The sequence below is a fragment of the Microcaecilia unicolor genome, chromosome 8 (assembly GCF_901765095.1).
Source record: "Microcaecilia unicolor chromosome 8, aMicUni1.1, whole genome shotgun sequence".
In the NCBI taxonomy this organism is placed as follows: Eukaryota; Metazoa; Chordata; class Amphibia; order Gymnophiona; family Siphonopidae; genus Microcaecilia; species Microcaecilia unicolor.
This window is the reverse complement of record NC_044038.1, coordinates 120,131,407-120,154,709: the sequence shown is the minus strand read 5'-3', so window position 1 is coordinate 120,154,709 and position 23,303 is coordinate 120,131,407. Positions and strand designations below refer to the sequence as shown.

General features: G+C 44.7%; 1 protein-coding gene across 3 annotated transcripts in view; it reads left to right on the top strand.

Annotated features, from left to right (window-relative positions):
- Positions 1–23,303, top strand: part of HBEGF (heparin binding EGF like growth factor) — a 377,197-nt gene that overhangs the window by 247,338 nt on the left and 106,556 nt on the right. For all 3 annotated transcript variants that reach the window (XM_030211648.1, XM_030211646.1, XM_030211645.1), the window contains exons 4-5: positions 8,893–9,048; positions 12,157–12,235. In XM_030211648.1, the coding sequence (XP_030067508.1) occupies positions 8,893–9,048; positions 12,157–12,229 (229 nt within the window). In that variant the 3' untranslated portion in view covers positions 12,230–12,235. The remainder of the gene's footprint in view (positions 1–8,892; positions 9,049–12,156; positions 12,236–23,303) is intronic.

Here is a 23,303-nt window from a genome sequence, read left to right as displayed (position 1 = left end):
GATTGTTCTCACCATCCCTCCCTCCTCCCCTTTGGAGTTGTGTCTTTCTTATTCCTTTGCTTGTCATTTAACTGGTCTGCACAGGGCCCCGCACTTGCTAAGACCGGCCCTGTCTATAGCTGCTTCTTGTATACTGTAAAGAACTTTTGATTTGGCAGCCTCTGACTCCATTTGCAATTTAAGAGCAAGAGAGCCCATAGTGCCATAGTGAACCTGCTGGAACGACCTGACCTATGTGACTTTAGAGATGTGGAATTTCTAGTTCTATGCCTAGTGCTGCCAGAGTGCTTGGATTGATTTTCCCCTGCTAGCCATGTGTGAGGTTGGTGGTTTGCTATCTCTCTTTCTGAGTCTAACTATCTACTGTATTTGTCCTGCTCAGAAATTGATGTACTCGAGTGATTTTTGCTGGTATTGCTTGTGGATTGCTTTCAGTAGCTCTGTATCATGCCTCTGTCTGATACCTCACTTATTTCCTGTTCTACTTTGAGCCAGAGTCTTTCCTGGACAAGGAGATACCTATGCACTTCTGTTTTATACTCAGTGGAGTTCCTAGGGTGGCTGACACCCGGGGCGGATCGCCGATGTGCCCCCCCCACAGGTGCAGCGCCACCTCCCCCACCCTGGCGAAAGGACACCTGCCCCTGGCGAAAAGATACCCCCCCTTCCCTGGGTGCATTTTTACCTGCTGGGGGGGGGGGGGGGGGTGCCGCGCGCCTGTCGGCTTCGCTCGTTCCCTGCTCCCTCTGCCCCGGAACAGGAAGTAACCTGTTTCAGGGCAGAGGTAGCAGAAAACGAGCGGAGCCGACAGGCACCCCCCCAGCGGCGTGCACCTGGGGCGGGACCCCCCCCCCCCCCCTTGGTACGCCACTGTTTATACTGCTTTCTGGCTCTCTGAGGTCCTATGTGTTCTTTTGGATTCTTTATAGCTTTTCTCGTTACTATGGGTGGCTTGTGCTTCATCTAAATTTCCCTGTAATTCAGCCTGTATGTTTTGTTCACTCAATTCAGCGATCTTACATTCCATGCTGTCTTTGAATTGAGCCATAGCTCTAAACTGGTTGAAAATAAAACTTTTGTTTTTTTTCTTTTTAAACTGTTACAACTTGGCTCTGTGCCAAAAAAATGTTATTTTTTGCTGAGAGGCTAGGAAGTCTATATATGGTAATTCTTTTTTTTTTTTTTTTTTTGTTCTTTTGCAAGCCGTGGGTGTACCTTGGAGAGGGGGTGTGCACCAAATGTATGCTTTTTGCTTGAGACTGAAAGAAGCTGAATATTTTGCAGGCAGTGTGACTAAGAAGGTCTGTGCCCAGCAGGGGCGTAGGTCCAGGCCCAGGCCCACCCAATCACAGCTCAGGCCCACCCAATCACAGCTCAGGCCCACCCAATTTGTCCTGCTCCTCCAATCCGGTGCTGGTCTTCTAGGTGCCAGTTAGGCTGCAGGGAGAGTGCTGCACAGCCTGTGCCTTTCAGTTCTGCCCTGGCTCAGCGCCAGTGGCATAGCTAGGGGGGGCGCAGGGGGAGCGGTCGCTCCCCTAAATAGATTTGTTGAAAAAAACGGCACCTATGCGCATTCACCGGCTCTTTAGTTCCTGCAGCGCACGCGGTTGCGGTGCCGCCTATGCGCATGCAAAGCTGTCTTCCCGCTTGCACGCGGTGCCACTTACCAGAGAGTGCGCTGGCTGGATCGGATTCGTGCCTTGCTGCAGATGGTTGGCGGCGGCGCCTGCTTGCCGCTTGTCAGCCGCCTGCTGCCCGCGCACTCCCAGTCTCCTGTCTCCCATCCTCTCACTGTGCTGCCTGCACTGCTTGAAGCCAAGAGAAGGAGCAGAACGTCGTCCATAGAGCTCAGCCGCAGCCATTGTGGTAGTAAAGTAGCTTACCACACAAGGCCACTGCGGCTGAGATGAGCTCTCTCGACGACGTTCTGCTCCTTGAAGGGAAAAGATGTTATTGGGCCTTTGCTGCCTGGGTCAGCCTTCAGTTGGGAGTGGGACCCCTAGAGTCAGCACTCACCATGGCCCCAAACAGGAACAGGAGTCAGAATATGGAGCACAATTTGCAAAGCTCTCGGAGTCTGCGCCTGCCACCACATGTGTACAAATTTGGTCTGAAGCCCAGCTGCCCAGGTAAAATAAACGCCAGCTGCCCAGGTAAAATAAACGCTTTTTAACATGTACAGTGAGTGTTTGCTGGTGGTGGGCTTCTGGGTGGGGGGGTGCTATTCACAGCCTAGGGGAAGAAAGGTATATTGAATCATTAAATATGCATTTTTCCCCTAGGCAGTGTAGAGCCCATCCCCACCCATAAACCCACAAACAATTAATTAATTTACTGGGTAGGAGTGCGCTCAATGCCCAGGTTAAAATAATAATAATAAAAAAGTTGTATATCTTTTTACGTTGGTGAGTTTTGGAGTGGGGAAGTTCTCTGCTGTGCCCAGCTTAAAAAAAAAGTTTTATATTTAATGTAGGTAGGTTTCTGGATGGGGGTGGGCTCTGCAGTGGTGTGCTTCAGGCATGCCAGACTATGGTGGGATGAGTAGGGGGTAGGACAGGGCTGACACTAGGCTACAGGGAGGGGTGGGGGGTAGGGTGGGGCTAATGCCTAGGTACGGGATGGATGTGGGGAAGGGGAGGGCTGATGCCAGGTTATAGAGATAGATTGGGGTAGTGTAGAGAAAGGAAGGGCTGATGCCAGGCTACGGGGATGGATGGATGGATGGGGGGGGGGGGTAGGAAAGGAAGGGTAGGACTAATGCCAGATTATAGGGATGGATGAGGTGAGTAGGGAAGGGAAGGGTAGGACTGATGTCGGGCTACAGGGAGGAATGGAGGGGTAGGGAAGGACAGAGCTGATGCTGGACAATTGATGAGGGTTGGTCTGTGTTCTGCATGTGACCAAAGTGATTCTTTTGGCATGTGGTAAGTAGTCTGACTTTTCCAGTGAGACGCATATTGCTGTTGTGTATATTCACTGCTGCCTTTTTTAAAGGTACTGTTATTAGTATTTGTGTGTTCAGAATTGGTGTTGTTAAAGTTTGCTACATAGGCTTTGAGTATGTATGTGGTTTATATTAATGCTGGACAGCTGTTGGGCAGACTGTTTATTAGAAATCCTTCATCAAGTGCACTTTAAGGCATTATTTAGGAGTATCTCAAGAAATGCTACTCTCACTTATATACATAGTGCCCACCCATATTAGCTCTGGGCCCACCCAAAATGTCAGGTCTGGCTACGCCACTGGTGCCCAGACTGATATTTTTTTGTTTATCACTATAGCAATGGTAGGGGTTTGTTCAACTATGTCACTTTTTTTTTTTTACTAACACTGTGCAGTCAGCTAATTAATTATGCAGCCTAAGTAGCAGTTGGGAGTTTATTCACAGATAATTCTGTTTGCTTAGCTGGCCAGCAACAGTCCCATAAATTTCTGATTTACTTTCAGACTGGCAACCTCCTTATGCAACAGAAATATCTGTAACTAGTAAAAATGGCCCGTTTCTGGCGCCGATGAAACGGGCGCTAGCGGGCACGGGACTCCCTTCCCCTCCGGTACCTGTTCCGTCGGCCCAGGAAAGAAAGAGCCCCCTCTTTCCTCCCGTAGCGGTGGCTTCCTTGCTGCATTGTGTGGGAGTCCGGCTCTCGGCATTTCAAAATGGCCGCCGAGAGTTGAAGTCTCGCGAGGTAGCTTGAACTCTCAGCGGCCATTTTGAAACGCCGAGAGCCAGACTCCCACACCATGCAGCAAGGAAGCCACCGCTACGGGAGAAAAGAGGGGGCTCTTTCTTTCCTGGGCCGACGGAACAGGTACCTGTAGACCATCAGGGAGACATGCGTAAGGGGAGGGGAGGTGACAGGGAGGGAGGGAGGTTGGTGAGGTTAAGCGTGTGCTACCGTGGGCGGGGCTATGTGGCGAAAGGGGCGGGGTTCATGTGCACGTCAGCGGCGGCTGGGATTTGTTGGAAGGGGAGGAGTAGGGAAACACACTCCACGTGTTTCCCTACTGCTCCCCGTGCATAAATTTGTTTTTGTGTTCCGCCCTTGACGTCATCACATGTGACGCGAGGGCGGAGCATGAAGATGTTGTGGTGGCTTCACCACCATGAAACCACGAACCGGTGTGTGAGTGACTTCAGTGACGTCAGTGTCCTCAGAACGTTGAGGCTGCGTTTTATTATAGTAGATATTCTGCATGCACCTTGCACTTCAGGCTGAAACATCCTCTATTATCCATGCATGGGCTACTTTGTGAATGTATGCCAAGCTTTTTCACTGTCCCCTGAGATTTCCAGAGTCCTTTAAAAATAAAAACGGTCTGATGTTAAAAACCTCTTTAAAATGGTCAACCACTCATTGTTATGGGTAGGGATCCTATCAGAGATCAAAACTGCTGAATTATTTCAAAATAAAAACTGCTAAAAAAACTGAAAACATGCTGCGGGAATTATGTGTTCCACCACATGCGTTCCAGTGACATCACGAACTGGAAGTGACATCATTCCACACTATAACATCAGAGATTGAACTACAGAGAGCTTCTAATGGGATAAAACTTGTCAGAACATAAATATAAGTGAGAACGCATAATGAAAATGCAAAATATTATCAAATAACTCTTAACCATGCAATGGGGTTTAAACTTATTAAAAAATATGACTAAGAATATACTACAATAATAAGGCAAAATATGAAATTAAACTTCATAATATTCTAAATACATGCATATGAATGATAAAACATCATGTAAATAATTCATATTAATAAATACTGAGTGTGGCACATGTAAAACTGCAAAATACATGAAAATAAAACTTGTAACTAGTATGAATACCATAACCAATTAAAAACTAATTAAATAATATCATTGAACCATCAAAACATAAAAAAGGGTACCCCCTCCGAAGGGACACCACCTTGTAAGTGGTGGAGGGGCTTCCGTGTTTCAATGACTCAGAGGGCTATGCTGAAGGGTTACCCATATCAGACAGGCCTCTGAGGAGAAACCAGACAAAGAGTGTCCCAAATTAGGGAGAGAGGAAAGATGGTGACCTGAAGCTCGTACACTCAACGGCCCAGCTGTCCTCTGAAGTTCAGTTTTTGTTCACTTGAAATTTCCTCTCTGCATTGCAGTTGCCTTAACAGAGGAAGGGGACAATGGGGGGTCAGCCGCCGATGACCAGCGTTTTGTCCCCTGTGCAGCAAGTGTGGGACCGCTGTGTGACGAGCTGCCCATAGATGACTGGGTTGATGAGTCCTTTGATTAGCGCCGACGAAGGAGCGTCGATGCTCTTGGACCTAGAAACAACTTCATCGCTCAAAAATCATTTAACCACCATGCCCAAAGGAGTGGAGGAGTGAGTCAGGAGTGTATGCTGAAACGGAAGTCGTTTGCAGCTGAACCCGTGTCGGCGGTGCTACTCCTAAACCCTTAAGAGTTATCAGCTTGGAGTTTTTGGCTCCCGTGGAGGTTGCATTGAATGTCATCTGGAGGGTGCTCCAGGACCTGACGGTGGTAGAGAATGACTTTGCTTCAGATATAGTCTTGTTAATGAGCCACATGGATAATCTAATCGAATCCTTTGAGAATATACAGCAAATGAAGTTCTACTGAAGTAGGAAACGGTTAAGATTTGAAAATGATAAAAGACCAGAAAAATTTGAACAAAATGAATATTGTTATAGATGATTAATATCGAGATTGTTGTTTTCCCAGAGTTCCGGGTATGACTCCTAATGTTTTTTTTCCTCTGAAATGATTCCTCTTAATATATTAATTCAAAAGGAGTGAAGCCTGTGAAACTGGGATTACTTTAATCAGCGGGAATTGGATTGGAGATTCAAGGGTTTGTATTATTAAACAATTTCTGGTTTTAAAAGGGAAAAAAATGAAATCAGGTGTATTACTTTCACTAATATTGGACAATAAGTATGTTTCCAATGAAATTGATGGACTATGCACCGTTGTGGTCTTGAAGAAACCAACCAGATGATCAATGTGGAATAATGATTTAGATAAATAATAACTGGGGATAATCGGGTTAATACCACGTTTTCTTTGTTTGCTGTTGCTTAAATTGATCTCCTTGTCTTGTTTCACTCTCCCTATTTATTTTGTGGTCTAAGAAAGAGAAAGATTGTATAAAATCCATTTATCTTGTTGAGATTGTTTTTTTCTTCTAATATTGTTTTAATGTACAATCATCTCTGTTTTACTGTTTTGCAAGTGATCCTTGTAAAATGAAAAAATTATAAATAAATGATTAAAAAAAAAAAAAAAAAAAAGGGTACTCTCAGCACCCTGTTTTTTAAAGAAATACTGATAGATCCATTTCCAAGTTCAAAACTTTAGGTACCACTCTCTGAAATTTAAATATTAGTCTTCAGTTCTTAACAGAAGTTTGACCATATTGCCTCCTCTCCAAGACATTCTTAGACATGACAATACAAAATATTTGTAATTCTAAAAGATGGGTCCAACTTCTGTTGAATGCTTGGAAACGGTATTGTAGATTTGTCATATTGCAATTGAAATTTGATGTTGGGGTCAGGTTGATTAAGCTGTAAAAAGAATTCTTGTAATAGGAACTGTGTGCCCTGCCAAATAATAAAAATGTAATCCACTCTATCATTGCAGTATACTTTGTACCCTGATAAAAGTGTCCCATTCATTATCCCTCTTCCACCTCTTCATTTAGTGCTATATACTTCAACTCTTCCATCTTATTTTTTAGGCTTGTGCGATAGCGGTTTTAGCACATGCTAATTTTGAGCATGCACTAATACTAAAGACACCCATAGGAATCTATAAGTGTCTTTAGTATTAGTGCACGCTACTTTTTAGCATGCGCTAAAAACCCTAGCACACAGGGTCTTTAGTTAGTTATAGAATTTTTTGAAGAGTTAGGCTTTCAGTTCTTTTCTGAACTGAAGATAGTTGATGATGCTTCTTGTGACCTTTGGTATTGAGTTCCACCACTTGGAACCCAGGTAACTAAATGCAGCTGTGTCTGTGGTTTTGTAGGTTATGTTTCTGCAGTTGGGTAGGTGAAGCAGCAGGTAGCCTCTGGTTTCTGGGCTTGCATTTCTTGAGGATAGTTTGATCATATGTAGCATATATTCAGGAGATGTACCAAATAGTATCTTGTAAATGAGGGTGCTAGCTTTGAATATTAGTCTCACCTTGATGGCAGTCAGTATAGTATTTTTAGCAGTGGAGTAGCCCTTTAATATTCCAACTTTTTAAAAATTAGCCTTGCTGCCATGTTTGTGTGGTTTGCAGCAATTTTAGTGTGTTTTCCTTGCACCCTACGTATACTGCATTACAGTAGTCTAGTTGTGATAGTATCATCAACTGTATTATTATCCGGAATGGTTGTTCATGAGAAATTACTATGTTCGTTTATCACTGTTGTCCAGAAGGTGTGGTTGTCCACCTTTCATCTGGTTGTGAATGTCTGTGGTGGTCTTGGTTCTCTGTTCTTGCGGTTCTCTTTCCATTGTATTGTAAAAGTGAGCTTGCTATGGTCTGACCATAGTACCTCTTCCCATTTGTGGTTTTCTAATGTACAACTGTTGTTTGCTGAGAATTTGTGACCTAGTATGTCTAATAGGTGGCCTTTTTGTGTGAGATGAGGTGCCTTGTGCTGTTGTGAAGTTTCATTGGTTTAGGACGTTCATTAGATATCTGGTGTTGGTGTCATGCTGTTTTTCTAGGTGCAGATTAATATCTCCTATTAGTAGGACATTTTGTTGGTTTGTACAGGTGTTTGATACAAAATCCAAGAAATCATCTTGGGCGTTTGACCAGCTTCCTGGGTGTTGATAGAACAGTATGATACATAATTGACTTGCTAGTGTTGTGTCAGTGATTTTGCATGCCAAAATTTCAATTGTTCAGGATATGTATTTAGCAGCAGACTCTACGGTGAAAGAGGATTTGTATATTATTGCAACTCCACCTCCTTTCTCTCTAGTTCTGTTGATGTGTATTGTTTGTATCCCGGTGGGCATAGATCTAACAGTGCTGGGTCATCTTCAAGGTGTAACCATATTTCTGTTATGAGCAGTAATCCTAGTTGATTCATTTCTATTCAATCTCTCAGCAATGCTGCCTTGTTAACTGCTGACCTGGCATTTATATATCCTGTGGGTATCTGGACATATGTATCATAATTGATTTTGGTGTGTTTAACAGTATGCAATTGTCTATGTAGTTTGTTTTAAGATTGTGGTCTTGTTGATTGTTATTTTGGCTTAGCTTTTTGTTATTGGTTGTTTTTGTCGCTGTTTTGTTGGGAGGGTTGTATTTGGGTTCTTCCAGTTGATGTTGGGAGCATCGTTTGTCAGTGATGCATATAGGGATTCTGTTCCATTCGTTAGGTGATGCAGCTGGTATCCCAGGGTAGGATAACTGGGATAAACTTCTGGCTTTCTTTCACCATTATTGAAACCTCTATATTGGGATTCCCTAAAGATCCTATTTCAATAGTATCCTTCAAAGATACTGTACACCAAACCATGCGCTCCTGGGCACTTCTCAACTCCACCCCCCCCCCCCCCCCCCCCCACACACACACACATTTTAGTTTAAAAGCAGTTCTATCTTCTTTTTAAATGCTTTCCGGATGGCGCTAGGGTAGTCTTCAGTGATTTTTAGCATTATTATCATGTCCTTTTAAATATTTGGCCCTAGGAATTTTTGGTTCATTTCATCTCCGGAAATGTATTTCACTGTCTGTCCACAAAGAACCTGCAAATTTTATTGTTCCTTTGTTGTTAATATATGTTATGGAAAGTTTTAAAGGTGTATTTGCTGTCCTTAACCATTATTTTAAAGTGGAAACTTACTTTTATCTCTCTTTGGGGTTTTTTTTGTGCTGTTGTTTGCAGATGCCTGTTGGGTTACCATGGTGAAAGGTGCCATGCGCTCTCTCTGCCACTGGAAAATCCCTCATCCAATTATGATCACACCACAGCACTGGCTGTCTTAGCAGTGGTGCTTTCAACTGTCTGCCTCATTATTATTGCTGCTTTACTGCTGCTCAGGTAAATTCTTGGTAACACTCTTTATTGATATACTAGTCGTAAAGCTCGTTAAAACGGGCGACATTTTTGTTGTGAAAAATATAATGAAATAGCCAAAGCAAGAAATGAGAATTCCTCGGAGTGTGTATGTTTGAGAGAGTGTGTGTGAGAGTGACTGTGTGAGAGAGAGTAAATGTGCGAGAGTGTGTGTGAGAGTGAATGTGTGAGTGTGTGTGTGTGTGTAACAGAGAGAGAGTGAGACTGGGTGCGAGTGTGTTTGTGAGACAGAGAGTGTGTGTGTAAGAATGAGTGTGTGAGTGCGTATGTGAGACTCAGTGAGTGTGAGAGAGAGAGTGTTTCACACAAGTACAGTGTGTAAGACAAAGAGAGTGTGAGAGTTTGTGTGCGATACACAGACTCTCTGTGAGACTGAGAGTGTATGAGACAGAGAGAGTGTGTGAGAGTGACTGTGACACATAGAGAGTGAATGTGATACAATGTGAGAGACAGTGTGTGAGAGTGAGAGAAAGACACTGACTGTGAGAGAGAGAGTGTGTGTGTGTGCGTGACAGAGATACCTCCCCCCTCCCTCTCTGGTGTCAGGACCCCCCCTGGTGTCAGGACCTCCCTCTCCCCCCTCCCTCTCTGGTGTCAGGACCCCCCCTGGTGGCAGGACCTCCCTCTCCCCCTCCCTCTCTGGTGTCAGGACCTCCCTCTCCCCCCTCCCTCTCTGGTGTCAGGACCCGCCCTGGTGGCAGGACCTCCCTCTCCCCCTCCCTCTCTGGTGTAAGGACCACCCCTCCCCCCTGGTGGCAGGACCTCCCTCTCTGGTGTCAGGACCTCCCTCTCTCCCTCCCTCTCTGGTGTCAGGACCTCTCCCTCTCTCTGGTGTCAGGCCCCACCATCCCCCTCCCTCTCTGGTGTCAGGACCTCCCTCTCCCCCCTCCCTCTCTGGTGTCAGGACCCCCGTCCCCCCCCTGGTGTCAGGACCTCCCTCTCTGGTGTCAGGACCTCCCTCTCTCCCTCCCTCTCTGGGGTCAGGACCTCTCCCTCTTTCTGGTGTCAGGCCCCACCATCCCCCTCCCTCTCTGGTGTCAGGACCTCCCTCTCTCCCCTCCCTCTCTGGTGTCAGGACCCTCCCTCCCCCCCCTGGTGTCAGGACCTCCCTCTCTGGTGTCAGGACCTCCCTCTCTCCCTCCCTCTCTGGTGTCAGGACCCCTCCCTCTCTCTGGTGTCAGGACCCCTCCATCCCCCCTCCCTCTCTGGTGTCAGGACCCCCTCCCTCTCTCTCTCTCTCTCTCTCTCTCTCTCTCTGGTGTCAGGACCCCTCCCTCCCTCTCTCCCTCTCTCTCTGGTGTCAGGACCCCTCCTTCCTTCCCTCCCTCTCGATTTATGCCCTCACTCTCTAAAGGGACCGAGAGCCACGCGTCACTCAATGCATCAAACATGGCGCTGCTGCTGAGCTCTGATGCGCGGGAAAGTTCCGGGCTTGCCGAGCCGCCACACATCAAAGCAACTCGTTCCACACACTCCCGCTGCGTTCTTCCGCTTGCCGCAGCGGGAGCAATGCTTCACCAGGGCGCAGAACAGCGTGCCAGCGTCAGAGGTACTGGGTGCATTTTATCAGCGGCCGCGTAGGTACTGGGTGGTAGCAGCAGCGAAGTGGGTGTAGTCGGGAGAGAGCTGTAAGAACTGCTCGTACTTTCCCCGCATATCCCCGCAGCAGGTATGGAGGCACGGGAGAGAGGTGTGACAGCTGCACTGTTCTGCGCATGCGCGGCACATAGGTCACTCTTCATTTATATAGTAGGATTTTATATATTCAAATTTGTCAAGTTTTCAGATATATGTCACATTATATATGCATACCCTATCATTGTACATAGAAGTCTCTAGACGAATTTACACACTGGAAGATTCTCAAAATGTTTAATCAACTAACTCTGAGTTAACTGGCTAACAGCATTATTTGTATTTCTTCTATGCCACCAGCAAGTCCAAAAACTATCAAAACAATGTACATTCAGATACCTGAGTCAATGGAGAGTTAAGTATCTTGCCGGAAGGAGCTGCAGTAGGAATTTAATCTGGCTCCCCTAGTTCTCAACCTGCTGCTCTATCCATTAGTCTACTGTGAGCCCAAAAATGTTTGTTTTGTATTGTTTCCTGTGACGCTTATTGGAGGTTTTGGGTTTTTTTGTTTATTTTTTTTTTGTTCAGGGCTTTTTCCTTTTAGTTCCAGGAGCAATATCTTTAAGAGTGCACATTCTTTCAGAAACAGCATGTAATCTTTTGGAAAAAGCCTGCAAACTGTTTGTGAAGTGGGTGCAATCTTTTGGAAAGAGTGCATGTGCATCCCTAGTTAGTTTTTCCCCTCTGCCCAGCTAAATGCAACTGGCTACAGAGCCTATTTGCCAAAACACAATAATATGGGTTGCTGAAGGACTCATGAAGAAGGTCATAGGCACAGTGTGGGAAGGAAACACTGAAGGAGTTACCATACTCCGGAACATCTGATCTTTGATCCCTGCAGCTGTTAGTGACAGGACAGCACAGATACTCTGTATTTAAATGTCTGCCTGCCACAGAAAAGGTGGACTAGGATACGTGGAGAAGGTCCTAAGCAAAGCACAGGAGAAAAATGCTGAGGTAGTTATCATCATACCATGTAACATCTGACCTTTGATCCCGGTGCCTGTTAGTGACATCAGAACATCACAGACTTTGTATATTTAAACATCTGCTTGTCATGAAACATGGACTATGGATGTTTGCCTGAAGGGAACACTGGTCAGTTTCTTGATTTAATTCTGGTGAAAAGTTTCCATACATAACACATATATCAGTAATGATTGCATGCACACACACACGCATACATTCAGCATTCAACCTAAGTTGTAACAATTTTTTTTTTTTTTTAGTTTTTCACATTTAAAATGCTTGTTATTTTATGCAAAGTATGGGCCTGCACTCATTTTTAGGTTTGTGATACTGATAACAAGACCTGGTTTTGGTGAGAGTGGTACATGTGGGCATAAAATAGCATGCATGTTTTCAGTACCTCTAGTATACAGATTGTGCTAGTATTATTCAAGTAATTCTCAAAGTGTTCTACAACTGTATTTTCAGGTTTCACAAAAGAGGCATTTATGATGTAGAAAATGAAGAGAAAGTGAAGTTGGGGACTTCTTCAGGTCACTAAAAACAAGTTAGTCACCCTTATCTGCCTAAACTCCTGTTACTCTATCACATCTGTCTATACATTCCACCTCTGCTTGTCCTTTTGCTGTCTATTAAGTTTTTTAAAAATTGTATAATGTATTTTTTCAAATATGTACATCAAGATGCTCTTTACTTGTAATGCAGCACATAGGACTTTAAGCTCATTAATCTCATCCCTATCTCTGACTCAGTTTGCGTTCTTGTTGTGATTTGGACACATACCTTACCTTTCATTCCCATATCTCTGCTACAGTTAGTAAAAGTTTTTGCAAACTCTACCAGATTAGATCTCTTCACCCTTTTTTGAGCCTAAAGCACTTCATGCATGCATTCATGATTTCACATCTCAACTACTGCAATGCGTTATTCATAGAACTGAATCAGAGAGAGCTTCGGCGCTTGCAGCTCATTCAGAATGTGGCTATTAAGCTGATAATGGGTGGGCGCAAACATGAGCATGTTACTGCTCTCTTCAGGTTGGAGCACTGGCTCCCCGTAGAGGTACATATAGTTTAGAAAATGTTAACCCTAGTTCATAATCCATATGCCGGACCAACCCAAGATTCTTCCTGCTATTTGATCCCAATTATCAGTGGATGAGCGCTTGTTCATTTTGTTAGATCTTTTTCAATGTCTTTCGATCATCTGTGTTCTATGTCATAGGTCCCACCTTGTGGAATGCCCTCCCCGTGGGCTTATATATGATATCGTCATACCAATGGGCCAATGATCAGAAGCAAATGCAGATGCTAGAGGCTATTAACGCCATACTAGTGCCTGCATTTGCTACTGCCCCTTGATCAGAGCCCCCAAGCACATGAAACAACGCGCTCGCAGGCTCTGAACACAACTAGCATGCAAAAAAGGTCTCTTAACGCAAGTAGCATGCAAATGCATGCTAAACATATTCCTCCCCAGTGATCAGCGAGCAGCATGCCAAACATTGGTGCACTGTCCGCGGCAAACCCTACGCTAGCTCGGTGCTAGCGTTAGGGTTTGCAGACCATTGGGGAGGAATGGTGAGCCCTGTCCAGCATGCATTTGCATGCTAGCAGGCCCCCTATTCCCCCCAATACAGCCCCCCCCGCAGGAGCAAGAACCCCAACCCCCCCACCATGAGCCAGCGACATGGGGCTGGATGTCCCCCCCCCAACACAAGTGAAGTCTTGCCCAGCGCATCCCAGGGCGCCACCATTTTCGAGGTGGCGCTGCTGGAAGAGGAAGGAGTGTACTACCTCCCTCCAACAAAGGTATGGGGGTGAGTGGAAGAGGGCTGCTAGACCACCAGGTTGGGGGGGGTCTTTATTCGCAGCCCACTGGGCCACCAGGGCTTTTGGGGGGGAGTCAGGGGGACTGGAGATCCAGCCCCCCGTAAACATGTTGAGGGGCAGGGCCGTGCCTAGGGTCTCTGGCGCCCCCCTGCAGCCTATCAGTTGGCGCCCCCCCCCTGCAGACTATCAGTTGGCGGCGGCACGGCGCCCCCCCCCCCCCCCCGTGAAAATGATCGCTCACCACTTGCCACACTGACAGGAATTGTCAGCAATATTCTTAGAAAGAAATTGCTATACATTGCAAAATAAGATAGCAGATGTAAATTCTCAAAGTGGACATATTCCAAACACTAAAATGAAAATAAAATGATTTTTTTTCTACCTTTGTTGTCTGGTGACTTTCTTTTTCTGATCATGCTGGCCCAGTATCTGATTCTGCTGCTATCTGTCCTCTTAACTCCGTTTCCAGGGCTTCCTTTCCTTTCCTCCTTTTTTCTTCATTTCTGGTCCTCAGCTTCTGCCTATTTTCTTCATCCATGTGCAGTTTTTCTCCTCTCTTCCTTTTCCCTCATTTCATGTCCTTCATCTCTCTTCCCTCCCCTCTATGTCCAGCAATTTCTCCTCTCTCCCTGAGCCCTGCCCTCCCAATCCATGCCCATCCATGCTCCTCTGTCCCCTGCCCCCTCCATTCATCCCTTTCCAGCAATTCCCCTCTCTCCCTGAGCCCTGCCCTCCCAATCCATGCCCATCCATGCTCCTCTGTCACCTGCCCCCTCCATTCATCCCTTTCCAGCAATTCCCCTCTCTCCCTGAGCCCTGCCCTCCCAATCCATGCCCATCCATGCTCCTCTGTCCCCTGCCCCCTCCATTCATCCCTTTCCAGCAATTCCCCTCTCTCCCTGAGCCCTGCCCTCCCAATCCATGCCCATCCATGCTCCTCTGTCCCCTGCCCCCTCCATTCATCCTTTTCCAGCAATTCCCCTCTCTCCCTTCCATGACCCCCCCTCGCATCCATGCTCCTCTCTCTCCCATGTCCCAGCCTGGCCCGCCCTCTTCTCCCCCCCCCCTTCGCATCCATGCCCCCCCTTCGCATCCATGCTAAGTAGTAGTAGTCATTTCTCCCCTGCCCTCCCGCTCCCATTGTTCAACTGCTGCTGCCCACCCTCTTCTCTCCCCCCCAACATCCCTTTTCTTTTTTTTTTTCTTTTTAAATTTACCTCCGTGGCGGTTCCGGCAGCGCAGCGTCAGGGAAGGAGGCGGCGCTCCCGATGTCTAGCCTTCCCTTCGCTGTGTTCCGCCTTCTTCTGACGTCATCCTTGACGTCAGAAGAAGGCGGAACACAGTGAAGGGAAGGCTAGAGACGTCGGGAGCGCCGCCTCCTTCCCTGATGCTGTGCTGCCGGAACCGCCACCACGGAGGTAAATTTAAAAAGAAAAAAAAAGAAAAGGGAGGGCGAGCGAGGTGAGCATGGTGCGGCGGCGCCCCCCCCCCCCCCCCCCGAGGGAAGCGCCCCCCTGCCATGCTTACCTCGCTTACCGGGTCAGCACGGCCCTGTCGAGGGGACTGGAGATCCACCGGACCTCATGCCCCCATGTCACTAGCTTGGAGTGGGGGTTCAGTGGGAGCACTAGGCCACCAGGCCCATGCTGTTTGGGTTCTGGTGGTCCCACAGAACTCCAGCCCCTATGTTTGACAAGTCTGGACTTTTGACAGCCTGGACCTGTCAAACAAGTGTGCGCTCAGGCACAATCCTCCCACACTTTACCCTATGATCATCAGAGATAATAACACGCATAAATTTGCCTGCTATTATCTCTGATCATAGTGGTGGTAAAGCCCCACGCTGGTCCAGCACTATTTTTAGAGCGCTGTTTGGAACAGCGTAGAGCTTTCGATCATCTGGGCACAAGAGTTTAAGACAGCACTCAAGACTCAGTTGTTTAGGCAAACATATGAGCAGTCCAATTGATGATTCTCCTTTGGTTTTGCCTTGCTGGGGGTCCATGTTAAGGCACTAAGTCTGCACTCAGTACTCTCTATTGTAGTCCTGTGTTGCTCTTATCTTCCTCTGTGACAGATGTATTGCTTGTTTCCTTTTCTGCTATTGGATTTGTAGTTCCTTTGCTTCGCTGGGTAAATGTCTCCTGTCGTCCCCCTTCTCCCCCACTGCTAACTCCCGGCTCCGTTCCTTCTATCTCGCTGCTCCCTATGCCTGGAATAGACTCCCTGAGCCAGTACGTCAGGCTCAGTCTCTGGCTGTCTTCAAGTCTAGGCTTAAAGCCCACCTCTTTGCTACTGCTTTCGACTCCTAACCATGACTGTCTTACTCAACACCCTCACTTATCACCCCTACCACTGCAATTTCCCCACCCCTAGCTGTCTATTCATCTGTCCAATTTAGATTGTAAGCTCTGTTGAGCAGGGACTGTCTTTTCATGTTAATTTGTACAGTGCTGCGCAAGTCTAGTAGCGCTATAGAAATGTTGTAATAGTAGTAGTAGTAGTAGTTCTATGCCTCTCATATGGTAGTTAAATTATTGTACATTGCTGAGATGGTACGTCCCTTCGGCGGTATATCAAATAAAGATGAACGTGAACAAGATATACACTTGAAACAGAAAAGACGTTGTTATAAAGACTATCAAACAATTCAATATAGGAAATAAACACACTAACAAGCTATCAGAAAGTTCTCAGTTATGTGGCAATTCAAGAGATCAAACAATAATCTCGCAAGAGAACAATGTAAAAAAAAAAAGCAACCCAAAAAAAGAAAAGCAACCCAAAGTGAGGACAAAATCAAATATCTTGTGAGTTAACATCCTGGATTAATTTAACTGTTGTCCTTTTCCCCTTCCTGAGAGAGCCACCCTATCTTTCTGTCACAAGCTTGTTACTAAGAAACATATATTTTATGATCCTTCACAATTAATGGTAAGTATTACTCTGGTATCTTATAACACATTTACAAGGGAATTTCAACACAAATAATGTCCCCAAAGCCAACACTCTAGGACATATTAAAATAAATAATCTGCAGTGTTTCTGAGTTACTTTAGCAACATCTGGGAGCATCCTCACATTTAAAGAATAAAACACAGAATTTCTATATCTAAAGTACAGTTTAAGTAGCCAATTGCACAGCCATATCCACCAGAGGAGTGGACGGTATAACATTTTTCTCATTTGATGATTCTAAAAAAGGCTATTAGATTCAAACTGCCTTCCGAAATTGGAGAAAAAAAATATCATAACTATCTTGGCCAGATTTCTTTTTAGCAGTATGCAAATAAAATGCCCTTGACAATAGACTATGCTGGAATGTGCTTGTTTATATATATATATATAAGCAGTGGATTTTCCCCAAGTCAATTTAATAATGGTCTATGTTCATCGTTTTCTATCAGCATTGCAATTACCACGTGTTTTGCACAGTCACATCAGGAGACTCAGCAAACCTATCTCCCTTGATGAAATAATTTATGCAATTAATAAACTACCTTTAGGTAAAGCGCCAGGGCCACATGGCATCCCTGCGGAATTTTATAAAGCTTTCTCTTCCACTATATCAGTTCATCTGCTGTCTTATTTCCACATGCTGCTGGAATCTATTTCTTCGGGGTGCTTTCTGGATGCCAACATAGTAGTGCTGCCCAAGCCCAACAGAGACGCAACCTTGGTACAGAACTATAGACCAATTTCACTGTTAAATACTGACTATAAAATTTATGCAAAGATTTTGTGCTGCAGAATTGAGAACATTATTTCGTCTGTTGTACACAGGGATCAGGCTGGTTTTGTTAAGTTCAGAAGTGGTGCTGATAACGCCAGATTGCTTTGTCATGTAATACATTTTGCTCGGTCAAAGGACTATCCAGTCCTGTCTGTTTCCCTTGATGCGGAGAAGGCCTTTGACCGGGTAGAATGGAAATATCTGTTTCTTGTTCTAAAGCACTTTGGTTTCCCTGATCCATATATTCATATGGTGCAGCTTCTGTACTCCCGTCCTTTGGCCCGTAAAGTAGCTAATGGTGAATCCTCTAACTCATTTGTTCTGCATAGAGGTACCAGACAAGGTTGCTCCATCTCTCCCTTATTGTTTAATTTGGCTCTTGAACCTCTCCTAGTGGCAATCCGTCAATCCGCAGATATTGCTGGTGTCCATCTGGGCTCGGATGAGTTCAAGCTCTCAGCATATGCAGATGACATCATGTTATATCTCACCAATCCTCAGACATCCCTGAAAGCCCTCTTTAACCTAATATCTAGATTCTCGAAAATTTCAGGCTACAAAGTTAATTGGGATAAAACAAAACTGATGCCTTTGAATTACAACTGTACTCCTTTTAGTGCTCCTGAGTTGCACTGTAAATGGATATCCTGTTCCATAAAGTATCTCGGTGTCTTCTTTGATAGAGACCTCGCCAACACCATTAAAATTAATTCTGACAAGGTAATCTCACAGGTTGAAGCCTCACTGGCATCCTGGTCCCCATTAAACCTCACTTGGTGGGGACGGCTGGATACTATTAAAATGATGATAGTCCCTAAAATCACTTACACGTTGAGCATGATCCCTTTTCTCTTTCCTTGCGCCTTTTATAGGCATCTAGAAAAGATGCTCACCAACTTTTTATGGAATCTTCGATTGCCCAGAATCTCTCTGAGCAAACTTAAGCTCCCAAAAAGGCATGGAGGTGTGAGATTTCCTGATCTCCTGCTTTATCATAAAGCCTTCATTATGTGGCAGGGCATGGAATGGATCTCCCCTTTACATGTTGCTTCCCCGCCCAGATGGTTAACCTTTGAACAGGCTCTTATTGACCCATTAAAACATTCCCATATCATTGGCATGCGCCTCCCCAAGCGCGTTGTGTCTAATCCATTCATTCACACTACCTATAAATTAATGGTTTCCTTAGATAAATTAATGGATATCCCTTGGTCTGCTACGCCACTCACCCCTATATGGCATAATCCTAACTTTAAAATTGGCAATAAACAAGTTTTGTGGTCTCAGTGGCAGCGCATAGGTATTTGGGCCTTAAAAGATATGATCCACACGAGTAGGCAGACATGGAAAACCTTCTCAGAGATGAAGTCAGAATTTGCACTGTCTGACACCCAATTTTACCAGTGGCTTCAGATTAGCTCCATGGTAAAAAAGAACTCCAAAGTCAGGTTACACGCCCGGTTCCTGGCCCAAACTCCAGAGCTTATTGATTTTAATCTGAAGCTTTAGCACATTGGTCACGCTGCTTCCCACATTTACAAGTACCTTCTTAGCCACTCCCGCACTAAATGTACTGGTTTACGTAGATGCTGGGAGGAGGACATACAACAACCTATGTCTGAAAAGCAGTGGGAACAGCTTTGGAAGTCCCTCTTCCAGTGCTCTAACTCTTCTAATACTATAAAGTCTATGTATTTCTTTATGCATAGATCTCTTTGGACGCCTTATAAGTTGCATGTTATCAATTCCTCTAACTCTAGTATATGCTGGTCTTGCCAGTCTCAAGTGGGTACTATAAAGCATCTTACCTTTGAATGTGTGTGCCTTCGTCAGTATTGGCTGGAAATCTGGTCGCAGCTGGTAGACATTTTTCACCTTCCTGGCTCACTCACTTATCAATTTGTGATTCTCAGGGATCAGTATTACAAGAGTCTGCTGACTCCTAGTGAAAGGGCTCTTGTTAGCACCCTGGTTTCTTTAGCATTGAAGGTAATCTTCTCCATTTGGAAGTGTTTACATCAGGCTACCTACCAGGAATGGTGGAACTTAGTGCTCCAAATTTACAAATTTGAATCACACCTTGCAAAGAAATCTTCTCGTTTTGCTTCATATAGGGAAAAATGGCTACCACTTGTTGCTTATTTTGATATGGTACAAAGATAAGTACAAAATTTGATGTGTTTTTTGGCATGTGCATGCTTTATACTTTGATTTGTATTCTCTAGCCCCCCCCCTCCCCTTTCCCTCTTCTTTTCCTCTTTCCTCCCTCTCTCTTGTTTTCACTTAATTTGATTCTCAATGTAGATTGCTGCTTCTTACATGTGAGCTCCGGTATTGCCTTACTTTGTAAAATGTTACTTGTTGTTATGTTGTGAGCTCTTGGTGGTATCTGTATCAAAAATCAATAAAAGAAATTAAACTTCAATAATGGTCTATGGACTTTAACTTTAGAAAGCTGTATAGACCCTTTTTAAACCCTACTAAGCTAACCGCTGTTAAAAGAATTTTAATAATACTTAAGAACACCACGAGACCAAGCCAGGCTTAAAGCAGTTAATGCAGCTTTATTACTTGCAACGAGACAACATCCAGGAGATTAATCCAGCACACACAAGCAGAAGGTTGTTGTGTAACTCTATACAAATTAACCGTCATTATATACCTTCTTCCACCATTAGATGTCCTATTATCTATTCCCTTATATGGTCAATCTGCACAGCTTCCCATCTACATTTCTCTGTGTCTTACCTCATTCTGCACCTCCATCATTACTTTTCATTTTCCCAGTAACCTCCTTTTAGATTAACTTCATGACCCATACAATTAGTACATTCTTGTACTTTTATCTTCTAAGCTTGGATAAACATGTGTTGTAAGCTTAGCCAAAAGCATGTCTAAGAACAAACTACAGTGTTTCTTGTTCAAAAGCTGTATATGTAAAAAATTATTAACCCAGTACTTTCTCTACAACCGCCTTTACCACATTCTCTGGCAACAAATTCCAGAGTTTAATTACACGTTGTGTGAAGAATCATTTTCTACGATTTGTATTAAATTTACTACTTTGTAGCTTCATCGCATGCCCCCTAGTCCTAGTATTTTTGGAAAGAATAAACAAACAATTCACGTGTACTCGTTCCACTCCACTCATTATTGTACAGACCTCTATCGTATCTCCCCTCAGTCATTTCTTCTCCAAGCTGAAGAGCCCTAGATACTTCAGCCTTTTCTCATAGGGAAGTCGTCCCATCCTCTTTATCATTTTCGTCGCCCTTCTCTGTACCTTTTCTAATTCCACTATATCTTTTTTGAGATGCGATGACCAGAATTGAACACAATATTCGAGGTGCGGTCGCACTATGGACCGATACAAAGGCATTATAATGTCCTCACTTTTGTTTTCCATTCCTTTCCTAATAATACCTAACATTCTATTTGCTTTCTTAGCCGCCGCAGCACACTTTCAACGTATCTTCAACAATGACGCTGAGATCCCCTTTCTTGGTCGGTGATTCCTAACATGGAACCTTACATTATGTAGCTATAGTTCGGGTTCCTCTTTCCCACATGCATCATTTTGCACTTGCTCACATTAGATTCAACAGTTTTTTAATGATGACAAAATCAATTAAACAGCCAACAGACATATGCTCAAATCGGATAGCATACCCTTTAAGCAAACTAAACAGAGATAGGCTAATAAAGTAGTCATCAAATTTCTCTTTTTCTCCCCCCCCATCCATTCCTAAACCCCTCCCCTCTTCTTGAAGCTACTCCCTCCCTCCTTCACTTGTGGATCAACATTCTCTTAGTTACATAACATAAAGCTGCTTAACAATTGTAACTTGCGTTCATGCCGCCCCCATCAAACTGAGTACCAACTTGATAGTGATCCCGTCATTTGTATTTGACCATTATTTCTTTTGCCCCTTCCTACCCCTCCCCCCACCCTTTCCAAATTTAGTTTATTAGTTGGTTCCAATTAAATTAAACGGGTAGACTCACCCTGTCATACATTCCTGCTGAAATCAGCTTTCCGGTACAGATAGAGAGCTTGGTCCCTGATAGCTCTCCTCCGTTCCGTGATGAACTCAATCTTACAAAATCTACAGAATATATAGGGCAAGTACAACAATGCCTTATAATCCTCCTACCCTAACCGGTTAGTTCATTTTCTAGTCCCCCCTTCCCTTCACTCTTCCTATCCCCCTCCCCTTTTCTTTACCCAGAGCTTGACACCTTTCCAAATCCGTCCACCTTAGATCCAATAGAGAACAAGTTTAAGTTGTAGAGCCAGAATGTTTCATGCTCCACTAATTCGGCTTAAGTGTACCCAAGAGAACCCGACTGACACTTCATGTTATGGGTAGGCCCTCTTGTCCTACATGTCTTTTCCAACCCCTCCTTGGTAACCCTGCTAATCCGCCTTGGGGAGCTAAGCACCCATCATTCCCACAGAACCATGAATCCTTTTTTTTTTTTTTTTTATTGTGTTGGCAGCTCTAAAAATTTAGCAAATAACTCCTCCCTGTAGGAGGTAGAGTCTCCCATAGAGGCTCCCACTGCGCCCTGAACCGCTGGCCCAGTATGCTATCCATCTCTCTGACTCCACACCGGTCGACTCGCATTTGCTTAAGCAATTGAGCCCGCCACACCTGCAATGGGGGCTCTTCCTTAGCTCTCCAAAACTGCAAGATTGAGTTAATGCCGTAGTACACCCCCATGCGTAGAAACGCCTTAAATCCCTCTGGAGGTTCTGCTGTATATTGAAAAATATTAAATAGTATTTGGGGGTTCCTGATGAAAGTACAGTGCCAAATCCGATCTACCTCACACCCCACCTTTTGCCAAAACCGTTCTATGTGTTTACAGCTCCAAAACATATGTCCCAGAGAGGCCATTCCATGCTTACATTTCGGGCAGTTCCCATTTTCAGCAAACCCAGCTTTGAATGCTCTACTCGGGGATATGTGGGTTCTTAGTAGCCACTTATATAACCTCTCTCTCTGTGGTACCGAAAGCCTTTGTCTGTATAAGGATTGCAAGTACGTTCTACAGACCTCGGGAGAAATCCCACAGTCCAAATCCTGAGACCAGGGCTGGTCTTAGCAAGTGCGGGGCCCTATGCAGACCAATTTGGTGGGGCCCCATCCTAGCCCCGCCCCCAGCCCAAGCTAAACTTGTACAGAAAAACTGATTGAAATAATAAGCACAATGCTATCATGAACCCCCCCCCCCCCAGAAATTATTCAGTTCAAGTCCACTACAATTAGTAGTTCCAATTCTCATAACCCCGGGGGGGTCAGAGGTGCGGACACACAATCTCTCCACTGCAAAACACTATACACAAACTTGTGCAAAAACACACTCATAACCTTACCAAATCATAACAGCACTAATTCCAAGGACAGGACGAGCTACAACCTTATGCGTGGAAAGACAGCACTGTAATTACACCAGGCTCTAAAACACCAATACACTACCTCGTGAAAAAAACAAAAAGGGCTGCAAATGCTACATGCTAGCAGGATACTGCACCTTGACCACGCATGAAAAACACATGACACAACAGATATGAAGGCAAAATAAACTGGAAAGTTACCTCAAGAAGTCAGACTCAGCATGCAGCAATACTAGAAAAATTGAAACTTACATGCAAAATATCACAGATGCACATTTCCAAAAGCTGACATATTCCAATTAATACATTCTGAATAAAATACTTTTTTCTACCTTTGTTGTCTGATCATTTGTTTTTTTCTATTCGCTTTGGTCCCAGTGTCTTCTGTTTTATGCAGTGTCTTCTTTCCATTTTATATTTTTTCTCTCACCATGTCCACCAACCTCCTGTGTCCTTATGTGTCCTGTCTACCATCTGTAGCCCTGTTCCTATCCTTTCTCCAGTTTCAGCATCTGCCTTCAAAGTGTTCCGATCCAGTCCTTAAATTCAGCAATTTCCCCTCCATGCATATCCAGCATTTCTTCTCACTCCTCTCCTTCCATGTGCATCTACTTTCCTCCCCTCCCCTACATCCATGTCCAGCATTTCT